Source organism: Oryza sativa, chromosome 7 (assembly GCF_034140825.1).
Source record: "Oryza sativa Japonica Group chromosome 7, ASM3414082v1".
Taxonomy (NCBI): domain Eukaryota; kingdom Viridiplantae; phylum Streptophyta; class Magnoliopsida; order Poales; family Poaceae; genus Oryza; species Oryza sativa.
The window spans coordinates 8,876,459-8,897,251 of record NC_089041.1 but is presented as its reverse complement, the minus strand read 5'-3'; the positions used below and the strand labels follow the sequence as shown (position 1 = coordinate 8,897,251).

Below are 20,793 nucleotides of genomic sequence, written 5' to 3'. Positions count from 1 at the left end.
TGTTGTTTCACCATTGTAAGCGACTACTCTCTTAGGGTTGATAATACTTGTCGTCTTGGATAAGAGTACAGTATCCGAAAAACAACTTTGACCATTATTTTCCATAATAATACTTCCTCCGTTTTATATTATAAGACTTTCTAGCATTGGCCACATTCATATATATACTAATGAATCTAGATATATATGTAACTAGATTCATTAACATCTATGTGAATATGGATAATGGTAGAAAGTCTTATAACCTGAAACGGAGGTAGTAGTATAAAAGTGTTAACAAATATATGATTTTATTAAAGTACTTTTTAAAACTAATCTATACATGAAGTCACCATATTTGAAAGACAAATATTTTAAAAATGATTCACAATCAAAGATTCTAAAGTTTGACCTCACTCTTATCTAAAACAATAAGTATTATTAGCCCAGAGGGAGTACAACAATTAATATTGACGCAGGATCTACCTTATTTACAAAGTAGGTAGTAAATATCGGTGAAGCCCTTCTACGGAGTATTACATTCAAAAACATTTTGGATGTAGTAGATGCCAAACTGATTTCAGTTATCTTAAAGAAATATTTCATTCGAGAAAAAAACTTGAAATCAAAAAAAATGGAAGACAACAAGCCCCGGGCCGGAAAAAGGCCGAAACTTCACCAGGCTGGAACCCGATAGGCCCATTAAAAATGACTCCTCGTCTGCAGTCACAGCGAATCTCAGCCGTCCGTTTCTCCATCCAACGGCCACCGTAGCTCTTAGAGAGCGCAGCAAACTTCCGCGCTATGTGGGCCCCACCTTTTCCCTCCTCTCGAAATTTCGAATTTCATACCCCTCGACTCAAGCCGGCGATGCCGCCGGCGGCGGCGAGCCCCGGCGGCGGGCTGAGGAGGGGGACGGCGGGAGAGGCGCCGCGGTCGGAGAAGAGGCCGCGCGAATCCCAAGGCCTCGAGAGCGAGTCCGGCTCCGACGGCGGCTCCGGGTCGGACTCCGACGGCGACTTCGTCAGGTTAATGGCTGCCCCCCCCCCCTTCAAATTCAATCTCCTTCAGGAATACTTTCTTGGGTTACGAATTATTGGGAGAATTTTGCTTTCTTATCGAGGTTTTACCTGGTGGATTGGATTGCAGCGATTTGAGGGAGATCGTGTGCCTGCTGCGGCTGATCAAGGGCGGGGCGGACAGGGAGGGCCAGAAGATGTGCGAGCAGATCATCGCCAGGTGACGACGAATCCGGAGGGTTCTCTGGCCATCACGTTTCTGAATTTACTTTACTTTAGGATCAATTTAGTTTGAAGATGCTCTGCTATTTACGTGCTGGATGATGGATTGCTACGCGTATGCCGAACTTGCTTCTTTTAACTCTGTTCAGGGGATTAATGATGGAATTGTGGGCTTTCTACAGTTTGTGCTAGTGAAGAACTTGCTAGGTTCTCGGTGCGCTAGCGTTTCTATGCATTTTGTGCTAGCTCGTGGTTATGTGACTGATGCTATCATAGTTCAAGGTGAATGGTCAATTCGCCATGAATTGGTTAGTATCTGGGACCGTCGCAAGTTGCTTCTAGAGTAGCGCGATGTATGAATTTGTTGGTTCTGAGATTTGTCTATCATCTTAGATTTGTATCTTGATATTGCTGCTTCTTGTTGTTTGTGTGTTATGCATGTGTGGTGGTAGCGACTTACTTAAGTCGATCTGGTGAAAATGTGCATGGCAATGTTGAGCTACTGGAACCTATTTTTATTCTCATACAGGCTGCTTTCCCATCAGACCAATTTACTATCTCTTATACTTCCAAATAAAGCACAACTTCTTTAAAAAAAACTATGCGAAGAAAATCCATACATGTAGATCGTATTATCATTTCTTCAAGCTAGAATTTGAGAAAATTAATTGGTTATGTTCACACAATTCAAAAAGTAAAGTAAGTTCTTTCACTGACGGTACTGCAAATTGTTTATGTCTTTCATTGCCCAAGGTATGACACTTCTGCACAATTTTTTGTGAGTAAATACTTTAGCATGTTCTAAATGTCTTCTTTCATCAGTATGATTACACTCTCTTGTGAAGTTATATGCACTACATACGGCTAATATTCTTTGCTAAACCTTTAGTGTTGCAGCAGATATTCAGACTATGTTAGAAGATACCAAGTTAAAGTTTGAGAAACAAAGGTATTGCATTTGCTTGTGAATATCTTCTCCATAGAACTACACCTAACCCGTTATGGACTGTAAAATAGCATTCAGACCTGGCATTTGCACTTAGCATGAACAAGTACGCTTTAATCCACTTAATGAAAATAAAAAGGTTCATCTTTACTGAATATGTACTGACAATTATCTCCATTGCATATGCAGGCAGAATTTGCTGAAAGTATTGTCAAACACTTCCAAAGAGGTATTCAAATTGCATTTAATTCACAACTGTTATCAGTTTATTTATTTACCTATAAATTGATTTTTTTTCCCAGCAGTGTGACAGTTCATTGAGCAAAGAGTTCATCAAATTTCAAGAATCATATGAAATATTCTGTAAAGAAAAAGATGTGCACGTACAGGCATTCAGAGGTATGTCAAATGAGAGCTAGCATTTACCCAAATACTAGTACCATATGTGCTGCATGTTGAAATGGATCCCACATACTGCAACGAAATGCAATAATAGATATAATTCTCAAATTTTAAAACTTATAATCATGATAACATGAGACCAATCGACACCTACTTATACACTTGTGCAAGGATGAATTTATTTCATAGAAAAATCTTACAACACATACATCCCGACATATTTGCAGCCGATAAAGATCTAAAATGGGTGTAACCTGTAGGTATAGAACAATTCATCACCCCCCAACTCCCATCCTTTTTAAAGAGTAAAGATATAGAATCACACTTCATGTGTATCAAGGCATATTCAATGGTTATTTTTTTATTGTTTTGTTCCCATAATATATGAAAAGTGCTTCTTGTTTCTATCTGTAGGATTGATTTTTGGCTGTGTACACCCTTTTGTATGTAGAGGCTGGGTGTTTGTTAAAACCCATTATCTAAAAAAAATAGGATTGATTTTGCGACTTTGTTTTATTTTCATGTCATACTATCTACAGGACAAATTTAGTTGAAATTCATGCTTTGTTTGCTAAAATGCACGTTGTAGACTTGTAGGCTGGCTGCTTTCTTCTCCAAAGATTTGCATGCTGTGGCTGTAAAGGTGTTCTGTTAAAATTACTTTAACCTAACAATATTCTTGTGAAATGTTATGCTCCACAGACCTGTTCTCAAAAGTTGAAGTTGAGAAGAAGGCCTTGCTTGAACAGTTTGAAAATCATAGTAAGTAACTAGATGATTTGCCTATTTCATACAAGGAAAGATGGTTAGCTATGATAGTAAATCTTTCTACCAGGGAAGGAGGAGACAGCCACGTTGTCAGAGCTTGACAATACCTTCTCAGAGAAGATAACACGCGCAGAACAATCTCTTCGGAAGACTGAAGTTGACAACACGTTCTCAGCGAAGATAACACATGCGGAACAATATCTTCGGAGGACACAATTTAACAACATGTTCTCTGGGAAGAAAACACATGAAGAACAATCTCTGCGGAGGAAAGAATTTGACAAGACGTTCTCAGAGAAGGTAACACATGCAGAACAACCTCTGAGGAGGATGAAGCAGGTATTTTTCGAATACATTTCAGATTTTGCAGCTGATTACCCTGTTTCCTGTGAGTAACAGCGTACTTCGTCTCTTATTCAAATTTCTTTTTCTTAGGATGATAAGTCCTTCATCATCCTTCGCAAGTCAGTTGGCTCGTTCCTTGAGTTTGGCTCCGATGATGATTTTGACCTTGACGATGACTAACGCTGCTGCTTGTATAGTATACTTGTTACATCAGGCATTGGCAATGCATACAGAGGATGTAAATAAAGTGAAGCTTTCGGATAAATTTATGTATATTATAGGATAATAGTGTTCGTTTTCAGTTTATAGTTTGTGTTTTTGTATCAAGCTCACTGTCTCTGCTTGAATGGTTGGTGAATTACGGCAGCATACTGCAACTGTTACCGAGAGCAGTAAGTTAAGCAAACCCAACATTCGCAGCTGTGTTTATCTACATGCTCTCATGGTGATACATGAGAGATTCCACAACGGATGTTTCTCTGTCCTATGTAAATTCTTCACCTTTACTACACATATTACGAACATCCCAAGGGTAGATACAAATTATGATCCATTTCATATTTGCATTGACTAAAAGAAATTATCACCTGAATGTAACTATGGCCGTGTTTAGTTTCAAAGTTTTTCTTCAAACTTCTAACTTTCCCATCACATCAAAATTTTCCTATACACAAACTTTCAACTTTTCCGTCACATCGTTCCAATTTCAACCAAACTTCCAATTTTTCCAAACACAGCCTATGTAAGTATGAAAACTGGGATGCATGCCATTCAGTCACCTTCCAATAAAATGAAATAAATTTTCCATGAATTGTGGTAAGATGGCATGGTTACAAAGCTCCATGCAATTTTAAAATATTCCAGCATTCACACCTTGATGGCGAGAATTTGACAAGAGGCAATGAAGTTCATAGCGAATAAAAATGTACAGATTTCAAGTTCATTTCAAGTTAAGAATAGTCACCAAATCTCAAAGTTCAGCTACTTTCGTTACTTTCTGCATCAACTTTCTAAGGACAAATAAATTTCCATCCATAGAGAGTTCTTTAATTGTCCAATGTCAAATACAAGCAATTGAAGACAGATTTGCTCTCCTACTTTGAAGTCCAAATTTCAGAAGCGTTTCAAATTCTGCGAAACCCTTGACGTCAGTTCACAAACATTGAACCAATCCAATAAGGTACCCGTGCTGTGTGGAGAACGGGGCTAATTACACGAGCCATTTGTTACAAAACACTTCATCCACCTTGACGCTATAAATGTGTTGCAAGTGGGTAAACTTGCCGGTCAACATGATGGAGTCCATAACTTCAAGCTTCCTCTGATTGCAATTCAAAATCTCCTCCTGATGTTTTGCAAGGAAATGCTCTTCTTCCAGCTCATGCTACAAGGATTCAAAGCAATAAAAAAAATCACATCAATCCTCAAAATTCCATTGATTACTAACTGAACAATGAGTGAAATACACAACTGGAAGACAAATCACTAAATTCATAAAAAAGGAGGACATGGTAAAGATGATTGCTATTTAACAGAAAATGGTAGAAATGTGAAAAGAAAATTCTAATGAGGATGAGATTTTACCTTGACTAATGCCAAGTTATCCAGCTCATGTCTCCTCGACATTAACTTCAACTTTTTGACAATATGATAATCAGCATCTGAAGGGCCCACCCAGCGAAACTCTAACTTGTTCCCAGGTCTCCGGGGGCGATCATTAAACATCTCAGCTGTAGCACGAGTTGCCCTCACAGGCCTTGGCATTCCAGACATCATAAAAGGGAACTCATTGAGCATATTGACCACAGCCACAGCATCCTTCTCAGTCTCCATTATGACCAATGCAGACTGTGGGATGCTAAAGGGAATGGTGTAGTTCACCACAAAATTGATCTCTCTCACAGTCCCAAATTGATTCAGAGCAGTTCTGATGACTGACTCTGTAGCTTGGTGCGAGAAGTAATCAAGATATACAGTTCTTTTGACCTTTTCCTCAAATTCTTGGTACTGTTTTATGGCCTTCAAGTTTGCCAGATTGATGCCTTGTTCTGCAGCCTGGCCAAAAGAGGTAGAAGGCTTCATTTCAGAGTTAGCCATCTTGATTTCAGAGGTGTTCTTTCTGGCAGGAGCAGCATGTACTGCAGTGGTAGAAAGCTTCTTCTGTGGGTTGTTCTTCCTATCTGGATTAGTAGGTCTATTGCTTTGGGCATTGTTCTTAGTCTTATCAGACAGGTTTCTGGTAGGAATGTTACGATTAGCATCTTCAGAAAACCTCCGGCTCAGGGGGTCGTTGTTTGCCTCCTCACACTTGACGGCAGTGGTTACCAGGTTCCTTCTTTGGTTGTTCTTAGATTTTTTAGGTAATACTACCTTACTGGGGATGTTGATGTCAGTCTCATGAAACAACCTAAGGGGGTTGTTATTTTCCTCTTCACCCAGCATTGCAATAGTTGTCAGGTTCTTGCTTGGCGTGCTCTCTAAAGGCTTTGCAGGTAATTCCTTAATTGTTGCAGGATGTGCGTTGCTTGGGATATTGCCATTGGCCTCCTCACACAGACCTTCTTTCGCAGAGTAATTGCTAACATCGTTTCCCCACACTCCAGCAGTGATCGTCAGGTTCTTTCTTGGGATGATGTCATTGGTCTCCTCACACAAACCCTCTTTTGCAGAGTAATTGCTAACATTGTCCCCCCACACTCCAGCAGTGATGATCAGGTTCTTGCTTGGGATGGTGTCATTGGCCTCCTCACACAGGCCTTCTTTTGTAGAATAATTACTAACATCGTCCTCCCACACTCCATCAACGATTGTCAGGTTCTTTCTTGGGATGATGTCATTGGCCTCCTCACACAGACCCTCTTTTGCAGAGTAATTGCTAACATCGTGCCCCCACACTCCAGCAGTGATCATCAGGTTCGTGCTTGGGATAGTGTCATTGGCATCCTCACATAGACCCTCTTTTGCAGAGTAATTGCTAACATCGTCCATACACACACCAGCAGTGATCATCAGGTTCTTGCTTGGGATGGTATCATTGGCTTCTTCAGGTTGCTTGTCACTAGAAATGTCACAATTAGGTTCATTGGGAAGTATCTTGCTTGAGGTATTGTTATTAGCCTCATTGCACAGTTCTCCTGTGGAGATGCTGTCGATTTGATGTTGAGCTGCAGTGATTGTCAGAATCTTCCTTGAGGTATTGTTATTAGCCTCATTGCACAGTTCTCCTGTGGAGATGCTGTCGATTTGATGTTGAGCTGCAGTGATTGTCAGAACCTTGCTTGAGATGTTGTCAATGGTTTCTTCAGGTAGCTTGTCGCTAGAAGTGTCACAATTAGATTCATTGGTCAGTGTCTTGCTCGAGGTATTGTTATTAGCCTCATTGCACAGTCCTCCTGTGGAGATGCTGCTTGTGTAATGCTGAGCTGCTTTGATTATCAGCTTCTTGCTTGGGATGCTGTCACTGGCTTCTTCAGGTAGCTTGTCGCTAGAAGTGTCACAGTTAGGTTCATTGGGAAGTGTCTGGCTCGAGGCATTGTTATTACCCTCATTCCACAGTATACTGGTGGAGATGCTGCTTGCGTAACACTGAGCTGCAGGGATTGTCAACTGCTTGCTTGGTATTGTGCTCTTAGTTTGCACAGGCACTCCACTACTTTGGGCGTTGTTTCTATCATCAGGTCCGTCCATGTCTGCCTTGAGCAGGCCATTAGACAATCTCTTTCTGGGTGGTAGACGTATACGTATTTTCATCTTTGGAGGGTCCATCTTCTCATCATCACCCTTGCTAGCTTCAGCGGCCTGGTTTTCGGAGGCAGACATTTCTTTGGAACAGAATATACTCCTGCAGCTTGCAAATTAACATGGCATGAGAAGAATTCAACAAAAAGGTACTTGTCACATCTGAAATCAAGAAGTTTTCTGTTGATTTATAAATTTTAGCAGAATTTTAGACTGGTAACACAGTATAACTTAACTTTCTTAAAAGAGAAGTAGAATGAGTGGTTTTGGTGTAATGCCTCTAATAGCCTGCAATAGAGCATCTCATGCAACTAGCCATCGCTAAGCATCAATAAAAAACAAAGAGGCACTAATGGATGTCCAATAGTGACGAATGCTGTTGACGAGTACCCAAAACAGCCACATGACCTTACCCAGCATGATAGCATTATTGGCTATAGTACTACTTGTCTGGTTCCTCACAGTAACTAGTCCTCTACTATCCAAGTAAATGTTAAACGATGTAGGTCTATATATGGCCAGAAATCAGCAATTCAATTGAGGAACACTACACAGGTGTTTTCTCTAAAAAAAAAACACTAAACAGGTGGAAACCAGTTGATATTTCTCTATTTCCAGTATCGAATTGGCTTGCTATTGTCCTAAGAAAACAGTATCCTCATGTACAAGATGCATGAAGAGAATCAGCACAACTATTCAATTGAAATCAGCCATGATTATCAGAAGAATATTTAGCAGTACAGCAAAGCAAGATCACATTTATATTTTACCATCAACTTCTCATGCACCTACAAACAATCAAGCTGTCAACCAAAAGCAGTAACATAGTAAAGATGACCTCACCATCAAAAGATAATAATAATAAAATGATGATCCAGGAATGGGGGTTCAGAAACTCCAAATGAACCCCCAATTTATTTTTCATCTTTTGTTAGGAAACAAATTGGTGTCAGAAGCATACTAGCAGAATTAGTGCAGTTAATAGACAATAAACCACCAATCACCAACGGAATTGGGGTCCTTTTTCATCGCTCGAGGCGGAACGAAACGGGAGAAACGAGCCGCAAATCCGAGCAAGGCTAGGGCAAAGGGTCGGGTCCTTACCACCGAGAGGAGGAATCAACGCAGGTCCCGATCCACGCCGATCCACCGGAGTCCAACGGAGGAGGAGGAGGAGGACGAGGAGGACGAGGGCGGCGCTGCCCTCGCCGTGCCCGTGTGCGCGGCCGCTGTGATGGTTGCATCATCATCGGCGGCGTCGGCGGCGGCGCTCCGCGGCCTCTTCGCCGGAGGAGGGAGGAAGGCGCGGCGGCGTGGAACGAAGCGGCGTCCCGTTCATGCGGCGGCGCTGCGCGGCGCTCGCTCAGCCGCCGGAGTGGAGGACGACGCGGCTCGGGCCTCACAGCGGAGGGGTAATATGGGCCCGGCCCAGTTTTGCAGCGGTCGCCCACAAGGGCACCGATCCATTAGGCCCAATTAATTGTGGGCCGGGCTAAAGTGGGTTTTGGCCCTATAGTTCGTGGGTCGGGTCAGTGGGTCCGTGGGTGAGCCCAGCCCAGCATACGTGCGCCCTTTATCATGGTTTTCGATAAATTCGACTGAATTTTGACCAAATGTACTGTTTCACATTTGAATTTGTCCAAAAGCATTCGAAATTCCAACTGAAAATTAATTCCAAGCTGCGTCGAAACGTTGAAAAGGGCCTTCGTCGGCTTTGTGAATCCTGCTACCTCGTGCCGTTCCTAAGGTTTCATCAGCATGCATTAACATTTTTAGCTCGGAAGGGATTAATGGAAATACCATTGGATTTCTTATGTCTCCCATTTTATCGAGAATAGTTTGGACACTCTTATAGGCATTGGTACTAACTTTGAGAAACTCGCTCTATTCTCTCAATTGTTGCACGGACAAGCTTGCTCTATGGAAAGAAATAACTAAATGGGAGTGTATATATGGATACATAGGCTACTATTTCCTGCAGGTTCCTGCCTTTAATTTCCTAATTGACATATTGCGATAATACAGTATTAACATCTTAATAAAGAATTTTCAGTAAATAATTTGCAATTTCCTAAACATATTTCTAAATTTTATGATCTAAATGTGTCAAATAATCCCATCTTTATTGAAATATCACATAATTTTAGTACATTGTTAGGAAAGTTAATATCTCGGCTAAGGAAATCGGGAGAAAATCACGCGTTACCGTTTTCCACCCGTTAATCAGCATGATTAGCTAAATCAAATCACGATTAAATTTCCTTAATTGCATGCGCAATAATCGGTAGCGCTTCCAACGTTTCCTTTTGGAGCAGCCCCCGATTCCCTCAGCGCAAAATAAAAGGGGAGGCCGGCCTGTGAGAAAGATGACGATCTCACTCACGGTTCCAATCCACATCAGGTTATGTATTCACTCTCGCAAATGGAGCTATTTCATGAAAAAGCTCTAAACAAACTTTGACTGCATCGTCGACAATGCAGGCTGAATTTGTGGCATGTTATGAAGCAACGGGGCAGGCCGTATGGCTTAAGAATTTTATCCCGGGTTTAAGAGTGGTCGACAGCATTTCTAGACCAATCACATTATACTGCGATAATAAAGTTGCAGTATTCTATTCAAGTAACAACAAGTCGAGTGGTGCTGCCAAACAAATTAACATTAAGTATCATGTTGTGAAAGATAGAATCCAAGATCAAACCATTAAGATTGAGCATATTAGTACTAAGTCAATGCTCGCGGATCCGCTCACCAAAGGCTTACCTCCCAATTTATTTAAAGATCATGTAGCCGGCATGGAATAACTGATTGCCTTTGATTAAGACTAAGATCCTAGAAATAGGGGCATTAGTCCTAACTAACTCCCATTAAGATTAGATAGAGTTCTTTTGAAGTTTTCTAGTGAACTATAGGTACCGGAGTCTTGGTAGGACATGATAACTACCCTGACGCGTTGCCTTAGTAAATCTATTTTTCTAAGAATAAACTCATTAGCCTCAAGATCAGGGGGAGAATGTTAGGAAAGTTAATCTTTCGACTAAGGAAATCGGGAGAAAATCATGCGTTACCGTTTTCCACCCGTTAACCAGCGTGATTAGCTAAATCAAATCACGATTAAATTTCCTTAATTGCACGCGCAATAATCGGTAGCGCTTCCAACGTTTCCTTTTGGAGCAACCCCCGATCCCCTCAGCGCAAAATAAAAGGGGAGGCCGGCCCGTGAGAAAGATGACGATCTCACTCACGGTTCCAATCTCCCCGACATCCCAAAACCCAAATTTCCCGATTCTCAGTTGCGCTGGAAGGGATTCGGAGTGCTGTTCCGAGACAGTGTAGGTGGCGACCGGAAGGCCGCCGCCACCTCGCAGGTGATCGCCGGCGACCTCTTCGGGATCAAGCCGGTGTACTCACTGCTACGACCACTTCTCCTACACCGACAATTCACGAGGTGGTTCGAGGTTCTGCATCCTCTACATCCACCCCGGACCAAGCGAGAACAATATCAATGGCTTCAAACAACGGTCAGTAATCCTAAATTCCACATTAGGGTGATCATGTTAGGCTTAGCACTTATGTCTTAGTAGATTGCAACATCTACATACATAGGAAACAATATTATTTGAACCAATGAAGAATTAAACTAGACATATTCTTAATCAGAACATTAACAATCTAAAACTGCATTGATATTTCATGACAGAAACTTAAAGTATGTATTGGACATTATATATTTCTCAGTAGTTTAAATAGTGGTGAGAGTTTTACGAAATCTTAGTATCACAACATGTGTGGTTATTTGCCATAAGTCATAATGCTGGTGTTATATCTCATTTTGACTATGAAAGGGATTGAGCTGGGCACTACCATTTGACCATTCCATGTAGTTTTTTCTCATCTAAGTAACAGATAACTTCCAATCATTCAATCAAGATTTCTCCCCTATTCATATGTTACCTCAGATGGAAAACATTGTCATAGATATCGTGAAAAACGACTCATATACCATCCGTCAAAATGATTATATATACGCTCCACATTTGAGGGAGGGCAGCTAAGAAACATAGCACACCGAGTTCTCTTTGCTCTTCTTGTAATTCTTAAAGCGGTAGTAGCTGAATTTAACCATCCCACTGCTCTTGCACACAATGGCATCATAATGGACCTGGGAGATAGCATTATCATCTACCTCGTGCTCTTCCTAATGTTTCATTAGGATGTATTAACACTTTCAGCTCACAAGGGATTAATGGAGATGCCATTTGGTTTACTGATGTCTCCTGTTCTTATCGAGATGATAGTTTGGACACTCCCATAGGCATTGGTATTATCTTTGAGAAACTCGATCGCTCTGTTCTCTCAATTGTTGCACGAGCAAGCTTATCCTATGGATAGAAATACTTGGGACTGAATGGGAGTGTATGTGTGGATATATATACAAGCTAGTAATTGAGTTGGTTTTAGATTGCATTTATGGTTTTTCAACAACATAACTTTTCTACTCCCTCCATCCCAAAATATAAGGCACAGTCACTTTTCTCTCATATCTCATAATATAAGACGTGCATGCATGCATACATTAACTAGCACATCTTGATCCAATAGAATTGATTTGTTTTAAATCCTATACCATCAAACCCCCTATCACATTGCTTGCATGCATCAAGGTGATCCAACCAAGAAGGTGATTAAATGTTTTCTTGGTCTTTGTATTATGAGTGGTTGAGCCTTATATTTTGGGATGGAGGGAGTATCTAGGAAATATTATATATCACCATCACAATTTCTCGTCCCAGATAGGCATAGGCGTTGTACTACTGTGAAAACTATGTGAATATTGAATGTGCTAAGTAAGTATAGCAAAGGAAACATAACTTTAGTCGTGTATTTTACAAAGTACCATGTAACCCTTATGCAAATTTGAATTTTGAAACAAGCTGAACGTGTACTACAGAAGTGCTAAACAAAAGCTATAGTTTTGTGGGGAATGAACATTGCAGCTCTGCACCTTTTTGTTGAAGCATACGCATAAAAAACTGCTTAGGTTAGAGGTGCTTAGAGAGCTCCATGACAAGAGGTGTGTGACAAGATGATGGAAGAAACTTCAATGGAAGGAGGTGCAGTTCTTCTAATAAATTCCTATTCCTACATTTATCTCCGACATATCTTCGGTTGCAAAACTACATAGATATGAAAAAAAAAGCTATCTCGAAAAGTTTATTATGATCTTTCTGGAAGTTGCCACGAGTGTGGGCTAATGAGGGACGACGGTAGGAATGTGCGATGTAGCTAGACGTGGTTTGATTTGGCACCAGGATGAACGTCGTCACCAGGAGGCGCTAGAATAGGGAGAGGCACTGGAAGAAGGAGATGGGGAAATGGAACTATAAGTGATGCTTAGATTTAATTGACAGTGCAGTGTTATCTCAAATAGAGCCAAATCCTAGAAACTTACGGCAACAACCCAGTCAAGAGACAATGTAAACAAACTAAAATAACAAGAATTGCTGAACTTGCAATGCCAAGCCACGTATACCGATCCTGCAGGGTCTGTGCTCCTACGTAATGCTGATCTTAAATAATACACTGCTACTTCTATTGGACAGAACATTGCAGTGTAAAGTCCATGGTCAGGTATTATGTCATCAATTTTGAGGTTCTTCTTGTGTTTTCTGCTATAATGCATTGGCATCTTTAACTACTTCAGATGCTACAGGAGCTTGAACTCTGACTCCTGGTGTCTCCTCTTCCCTACTGGACCTCAACATGAGAAACGACATGGCAATTTATTCTTATAGCCCTCTACTCTATTATTTATGTTAGAATTTTTCCACTACAGAGTACTCCCTCAATCTACTTTTGATAGTCATATTTATCTTGGCACACAGACCAAGGATAAGTAATTCTACTTATCATTCATTTAAACATGCTACTAGTCATTCCTCGTAAACAAGCGATTCATTAATATTTACATTTCTCTTGAATGTATGGGGAAACTTGAATGCAATATTTGTTGAGATTATAGGCATATAATGATTTAATCTATTCCATAAATAAATCATGACGTTACAGATGTAAACTAGCATGAACGCATCATTAGATCTACACAGTATAACATGAACATATCAAATATGCGCAACGTATTGAACACGTACCGAGGTGGCGGAAAGATCGGCTGCTCGGCAGGAACTTCTCGCGATTGCAGGCGTCTACGAAGGCGCGCAGCACGCGAGCGTAGAGGAAGACGAGCCGTCGCGGATGAACAGGGAGCAGTCGCGCAAAGCGCTTCCCAAAAACCTTATTGCCGCCTTCTTCCGGTGCAGGACGTCGAAGGCAGAGGTTCCGGAGACCTGCTCTCTCGATCGCCGGTGCAAGCTGGCGAGCGGGATGGAGTAGTCTACGAGCGACGGCGCAACACAGAGGAGGAGGCAAACCCTAGATTGATTTCGCGTGTGTTGCGTGAAGGCGGCGGCTCGGTTTATATAGAGATAGGTCGCTTGATCAGAGCGCCCGCACGATCTCCACTCTACGTAACCGAACCGGATAAGTCGTGCGTAACTTATCCGGACTCCACGCCGTTTTCACGCACCGGATTTTCGGAACGTTTCCAAAACAAAAACGAACCCGAATTTGCAGCAAAAAAAAACTGCAAAAGGAGGCTGCAACTGCGCAAGGTGAGGAACCAATTTTGGCAGACCATTCGATGCGTACGTCGTGCATGCGCGCCGCCTGCCCTGCCAGGCCAGGCCAGGCCAGCGAGCGTGTGCGTGTGTTCCCCCTCTTCTCTCCACCACACATGCTTCAAGTGGCTAGGAGGGCATACTGTCTTTTAAGGAGGTCCCCCTCTCCTAGAATAAGCAAGGTGGTACTAAACTCCACATGCATGCCATCCCATGAGGTGGGATTTTGTGATTTTCCAAAGAATTAATCTTCGAATGGGCCTTAGCCCATCTATTAATTCCAACAATCCCCCACCAAATCTCAAAATCCCACTAAGATTTGCCTTTTCCAATGTACTGTTTATATACCAGCGGTTCGATGGAGACCGATTAAGGTTGAACATCTACCTAGAACTCCAAGCTACACTTACTCACAACTTGAACAATGGACTACGCCTTGAATTGCAAGTCTTGTGCAAGCAAGTTTCATTCAGAGTCTTATCTGGTACTAGACCGTCTGTAGACTACCCCTCGGGTGGAGCGTATAAGTCATACTCCTAGGTCATTAGTAAGCTTTCTAGAAGATTCACCCAAAATCTTCATAAACTGCGACCAACAGTCAAGCTCACAAAGGTGAGTTCTTTCAAGAATGCTCTGCAGAACAGCATCTTTGCTAATTAAAACCAACAGACTCATTAAGGCATAGCCAACCTGCCTTGCAGCTCACGAGAGTACATGCATCTTCACTTAGAGAGGGTATAGATTGGTACTCTCCTCTAGTTTACTAATGGTTTGTTCTTCCCAGATTCTAATTCACGGGATCTCCGATCACATAGACTGGGTTACCACTATAGTATAACTCACACGAGTCTCAAACCCATCTCCTTCGATGCATTGTCTATCACATTTCGTGATAGTCCCTTCATGAAGGGATCTGCCAGGTTTCTAGCTGTTTGGATGTAATCCAATGTTATAACTCCAGAGTTTCTTAATTTCCTGACAGACTTCAATCGTCTTTTCACATGTCTAGACGATTTCATATTATCCTTAGAACTATTCACTTTGACAATTACCGTTTGATTGTCACAGTTCATAAGGATAGCTGGCACTGGTTTTTCAACAATAGGTAGATCCATTAATAGATCATGCAGCCATTCTGCCTCAACAGTAGCAGTATCCAGTGCCGTCAGCTCTGCTTCCATGGTTGACCTCGTCAAAATAGTCTGTTTGCAAGACCTCCACGAAACAGCACCACCACCCAGTGTGAAGACATATCCACTAGTGGCTTTGATCTCATCCACATCAGAGATCCAGTTAGAATCACTATATCCCTCCAGTACCGCAGGATACCCAGAATAGTGAAGCCCCAGTTCCATAGTACCTTTCAGATAGCGCATTACTCGCTCAAGCGCACGCCAGTGATCATCTCCCGGATTAGAGGTAAACCGGCTCAACTTGCTCACAGCAAAGGAGATATCAGGCCTAGTTGCACTAGCAGGTACATCAGTGAGCCAATGATTTGGGAGTATTCCAGTTGATTCCTAGCAATTCTCTTGTTCTTGCGAAGCAACAAGCTAGGATCATAAGGTGTTGGAGAAGGCTTACTATCAATGTAGCCAAAGTGATTCAAGATCTTCTCCACATAATGGGACTGCAAGAGTGTAATCCCGTTCTCACCACTAATTAGCTTAATGTTTAAGATAACATCAGCTACTCCCAAATCCTTCATATCAAAATTTTGAGACAAGAATGATTTAACCTCATTTATCACCTCAAGGTTTGTCCCAAATATCAGTATGTCATCAACATACAAGCACATAATAACTCCCTCACCCCCACCATGGCGATAGTACACACATTTATCTGCCTCATTGACTGCAAAGCCTGCAGATGTTAATGTTTTGTCAAATTTCTCATGCCATTGCTTAGGAGCTTGTTTCAGACCATACAAAGACTTCAACAATTTGCACACTTTGCCTTCTTGATCTTCAACTACAAACCCATCAGGTTGATCCATATAGATCTCCTCATCTAGCTCTCCATTAAGAAAAGCTGTCTTAACGTCCATTTGATGAACGAGAAGACCATGTGAGGCTACTAGGGAAAGTAGCACACGAATTGTGGTCAATCTAGCAACAGGTGAGTAAGTGTCAAAGAAATCTTCGCCTTCTTTCTGAGTATAGCCCTTAGCAACAAGCCGAGCCTTGTACTTTTCAATAGTACCGTCAGGCCTGAGCTTCTTCTTGAACACCCACTTGCACCCCACAGGTTTACACCTATAGAGTCGCTCTATCACCTCACAAGTCCCGTTAGCGATAATGGAATCCATTTCACTACGGACAGCCTCCTTCCAGTAGTCTGCATCAGGAGATGCGTATGCTTCTGAAATTGACTTAGGAGTGTCATCCACGAGGAACACAGTGAAATCATCACCAAAAGACTTAGCCGTCCTTTGTCTTTTGCTCCTTCAAGGAGCTTCACTGTCATCCTCCTTAGTGACATGTTCATGTGTATGTTCAGTTTGTTCTGGTGGTGTGATTGAACTGGGAATTATTTCAGAGGGTTGGCTAGAACTACTATGTGTATTCTTCATTCGGAAAAAGCTCTCAAAGAAGGTAGCATCACGAGACTCCATAATTGTACTAACATGCATGTCATATACCTCAGATTTAACTATTAAAAATCTATAGGCAATACTGTGGTGAGCATATCCCAGAAAGACACAGTCCACAGTCTTAGGTCCAAGTTTGCGCTTCTTCGTTATTGGTACATTGACTTTCACCAAGCACCCCCATGTGCGCAAGTAAGAAAGTGATGGTTTTCTCCCAATCCATATCTCATATGGTGTTTTGTCCTTATTTCTGTTAGGAACTCTGTTTAACACATGATTTGAGGTCAACAATGCCTCCCCCCACCATGCCTTAGGCAGTCCCGCGGTGTCCAACATGGCATTCACCAAGTCAGTCAGTGTGCGGTTCTTCCTTTCAGCAATCCCATTAGACTCGGGAGAATAGGGAGGCGTCCTCTCATGTATGATGCCATGTTCCTCACAGAATAAGTCAAACTCGTTCAAGAAAAACTCTCCACCACGATCAGACCTAAGCCTTTTTATCTTTCTGTCAAGTTGATTTTCAACTTCTGCCTTATAAATTTTAAAATAGTCTAGAGCCTCGTCTTTCGTTTTCAACAAGTACACATAGCAAAATCTAGTAGCATCATCAATCAACATCATGAAATATCGTTTTCCACCCTTCGTCAACACCCTATTCATTTCACAGAGATCTGAGTGTAGGAGTTCTAGAGGTGCCAAGTTTCTCTCCTCAGCAGCCTACAATGGAAAACTTAGGAATTAAACACATGCTAGAAAGCCAAGACATCAAGCCAAAATTAATATTACATAAACGTGAGTGCCATACATTAGCCTCATCACCCACACTGCCACAAATATGGTTCATAGACTTATTGTAGAAATCAGAAAGGGAAAAGCGGAACAGGCCTCTGCACTCATAATCTTTACCAATAAAATATCCATGTTTAGACACGACTACTTTATTAGACTCAAAAACCAACTTAAATCCGTCTCTGGTCAGACGGGAGCCACTAACAAGATTCCTGTCGATAGAAGGGACATGCTGCACGTTCTTCAGCTGCACGATCTTTCCCGAAGTAAACTTCAGATCTACCGTGCCAACACCATGAACAGAAGCATGTAACCCATTCCCCAATAGGACGGTGGAACCCCGCGCGACCTGATAAGAAGAAAACAATGATATGTCAGCACAAACATGTACATTGGCCCCTATATCAACCCAGCAATTAGTAGAATGATTAACTGAAAAAACAGTAGGTAAATTACCATACCCGCTTCCATCTCCAGTGTTGCCAATGGTCACATTAGCAGACTTAGAGGTCTGCCCTGCAGGTGCCTTCATCCCCTTGCGTTGTGGACACTTCCTGACCAGATGGCCAGGTTGACCACACACAAAGCAAGTCATCTCATCCTGATTAGGATTGTTGCTGTTGTTCTTCTTCTTGAAGTTGGTGGCCTGCTGAGCTTTGTATTTCCCCTTGCTCTTGTTCTGGGCTTTGTGCACAACATTGGCAGTGGACTGCCCACCATCTCCCTTAGACGCGGCATCTTTTTCCCGAGATTTCTCCTTAACATCAAGAGACGCTATCAACCCCTCAACGGAGTATTCCTGTGTCTTGTGTTTGAGTGCAGTACCGAAACCTCTCCAAGATGGAGGTAGTTTCGCAATAATGCACCCGGCCACAAATTTGTCGGGTAAGACACACTTAAGGAGTTCGAGTTCCTTAGCCATGGTCTGTATCTCATGAGCCTGTTCGACTACAGAACGGTTGTCAGCCATCTTGTAGTCATGAAACTGCTCCATGATATACAGATCATTGCTAGCATCAGTAGCACCGAATTTAGTATTCAGTGCATTCCACAACTCCTTAGCGTCGGTCATATGCATATACACCTCGACCAGACGATCGCCAAGCATGCTAAGAATGCATCCCACAAAGAGAGTAGTGGCCTCATCGAATTCTTTCTGCTGATCAACATTAAGAACGCCCATAGGCTTGCCAGTACTCACCCAGAAGCATTTCATAGCTGTCAGCCACAGAGTGACCCTGATCTGCCATCTCTTAAAGTACACACCGGTAAATTTATCCGGCCTCAGTGCATCGGCAAAACCAGCCATAGTTAAATCACAACGCCTATAATAAGGTTTTTGGATTGTTGAGATTATAGGCATATAATGATTTAATCTATTCCATAAATAAATCATGACATTACAAATGTAAACTAGCATGAACGCATCATTAGATCTACACATGTAAACTACACAGTATAACATGAACAGATCAAATATGCGCAACGTATTGAACACGTACCGTGGTGGCAGGAAGACCGGCTGCTCGGCAGGAACTTCTCGCGAATGCAGGCATCTACGAAGGCTCGCAGCACACGAGCGAAGAGGAAGACAAGCCGTCGCGGATGAACAGGGAGCAGTCGCGCAAAGCGCTTCCCAAAAATCTTATTGCCACCTTCTCCCGGTGTAGGACGTCGAAGGCAGAGGTTCCGGAGACCTGCTCTCCCGATCGCCGGTGCACGCTGGCGAGCGGGATGGAGTAGTCTACGAGTGACGGCGCAACACAGAGGAGGAGGCAAACCCTAGATTGATTTTGCGTGTGTTGCGTGAAGGCGGCGGCTCGGTTTATATAGAGATAGGTCGCTTGATCAGGGCGCCCGCACGATCTCCACTCTGCATAACCGAACCGGATAAGTCGCGCGTAACTTATCCGGACTCCTCGCCATTTTCACGCACCGGATTTTTCGGAACGTTTCCAAAACAAAAACGAACCCGAATTTGCAGCAAAAAAAAAACTGCAAAAGGAGGCTGCATCTGCGCAAGGTGAGGAACCAATTTTGGCGGACCATTCGACGCGTACGTCGTGCACGCGTGCCACCTTCCTTGGCAGGCAAGGCGAGCGAGCGAGCGCGTGTGTTCCCCCTCTTCTCTCCACCACACATGCTTCAAGTGGCTAGGAGGGCATCATCCCTTTTAAGGAGGTCCCCCTCTCCTAAAATAAGCAAGGTGGTACTAAACTCCACATGCATGCCATCCCAAGAGGTGGGCTTTTGTAATTTTCCAAAGAATTAATCTTCGAATGGGCCTTAGCCTATCTATTAATTCCAACAATATTGTGGATACGTGCTAAACAAACAGTCAATGCGTAAGTAGCTAGCCTACTAATTCTATGAATGGAAAGAACTCAATTTGGTATCAGAGTTAAAAAGAGCTTTAGAGTTCGAATCCCACAGGTGCAATAATTTAAATAAAAGATTTACCTACTTCTATTTCATGCCAAGGGCTTTAGCTCTGTTATATCCGACTATTCCGAATGGCTACTTCTTCGTTCTCTGTTAGTACGTTTCCTGGAATGTTAAACAATGCATTTATTTTTGCGAAAGATATTTATATAGAAGTTTCTTTAAAAATTAAATAATTTTATTTTTAAATTTGTAATAATTAATACTCGATAAACCGTACACTGATAATGACTTGTCACGTTTCTTGGTGCACCGAAGAAATCTCAGCCCAAACGTATAGTTCCGAATGAAACCTTATGGAGTTCAGATATAGGGGAGAGTATGAGTTAAAAGTTTAAGCGAATCACTTTCATTTCCTTAATTATATGCGTAGGTCTCTTTTATAAATTGGCTTGTACATAGTACTTAACAATATTTTGTTAGTAAGAAGAAATAAAGAAATAATCTATTTCCTATCATTTTGCAGTATAATCTTTCTAATTTGAAAATCATACTATTGGTTGAAATGTGCCATCTGGCCACCTATTCATACAGTAGCTATCTTTCCAAGCATGTAAACATGGAGAGGTTTGGAAAATCACACACAGAGATTCAGCGAAACTGCTAATAATACATACGTGTGCAGCTCTTGTGCTTTCCTTTCCTGTTTCTGGATAATGTGTGTCAGGCATATTTCTAGTTAAACTTATATGGAGAAAACTACGGATCGGTCGCCTCATCCCTCTAAAAATTTGAGCGGTCAAATATTGCAGTTGACCAATAAATAAACATTAAGTTATATAAAGTGAAACAAAAAAATAAGCAACTGAAACATTTAAAAATTTTGTGAACCACGGTGAAGATACATGTTGATGTAGGATCGAATCACAAGAACTACG

General features: G+C 42.0%; 2 protein-coding genes across 3 annotated transcripts; one reads left to right on the top strand and one right to left on the bottom strand.

The window, feature by feature from the left end:
* The first annotated feature begins 787 nt into the window (after positions 1-787).
* On the top strand, positions 788-4,114 carry LOC107275867 (uncharacterized). Of its 2 annotated transcripts, none has more exons than XM_026027168.2 (8): positions 788-1,007; positions 1,129-1,218; positions 2,110-2,169; positions 2,356-2,395; positions 2,472-2,565; positions 3,271-3,330; positions 3,404-3,675; positions 3,772-4,114. In XM_026027168.2, exons 1-8 carry the CDS (start codon positions 850-852, stop codon positions 3,859-3,861), a joined length of 864 nt encoding a protein of 287 aa, XP_025882953.2. In that variant the 5' UTR covers positions 788-849; the 3' UTR covers positions 3,862-4,114. The 2 variants fall into 2 exon arrangements, with proteins under 2 accessions (XP_025882953.2, XP_015645929.3); XM_015790443.3 differs by having other exon boundaries at positions 2,469-2,565.
* Positions 4,115-4,592: 478 nt separating this feature from the next.
* LOC4342857 (uncharacterized) lies at positions 4,593-8,825 on the bottom strand. Its single transcript, XM_015789483.3, has 3 exons — positions 8,524-8,825; positions 5,266-7,522; positions 4,593-5,065 (listed from the first exon to the last, which is right to left on the bottom strand). The coding sequence occupies exons 1-3, from the start codon at positions 8,667-8,669 to the stop codon at positions 4,892-4,894; spliced, it is 2,577 nt and encodes an 858-aa protein (XP_015644969.1). The 5' UTR covers positions 8,670-8,825; the 3' UTR covers positions 4,593-4,891.
* Between the last annotated feature and the right edge of the window lie 11,968 nt (positions 8,826-20,793).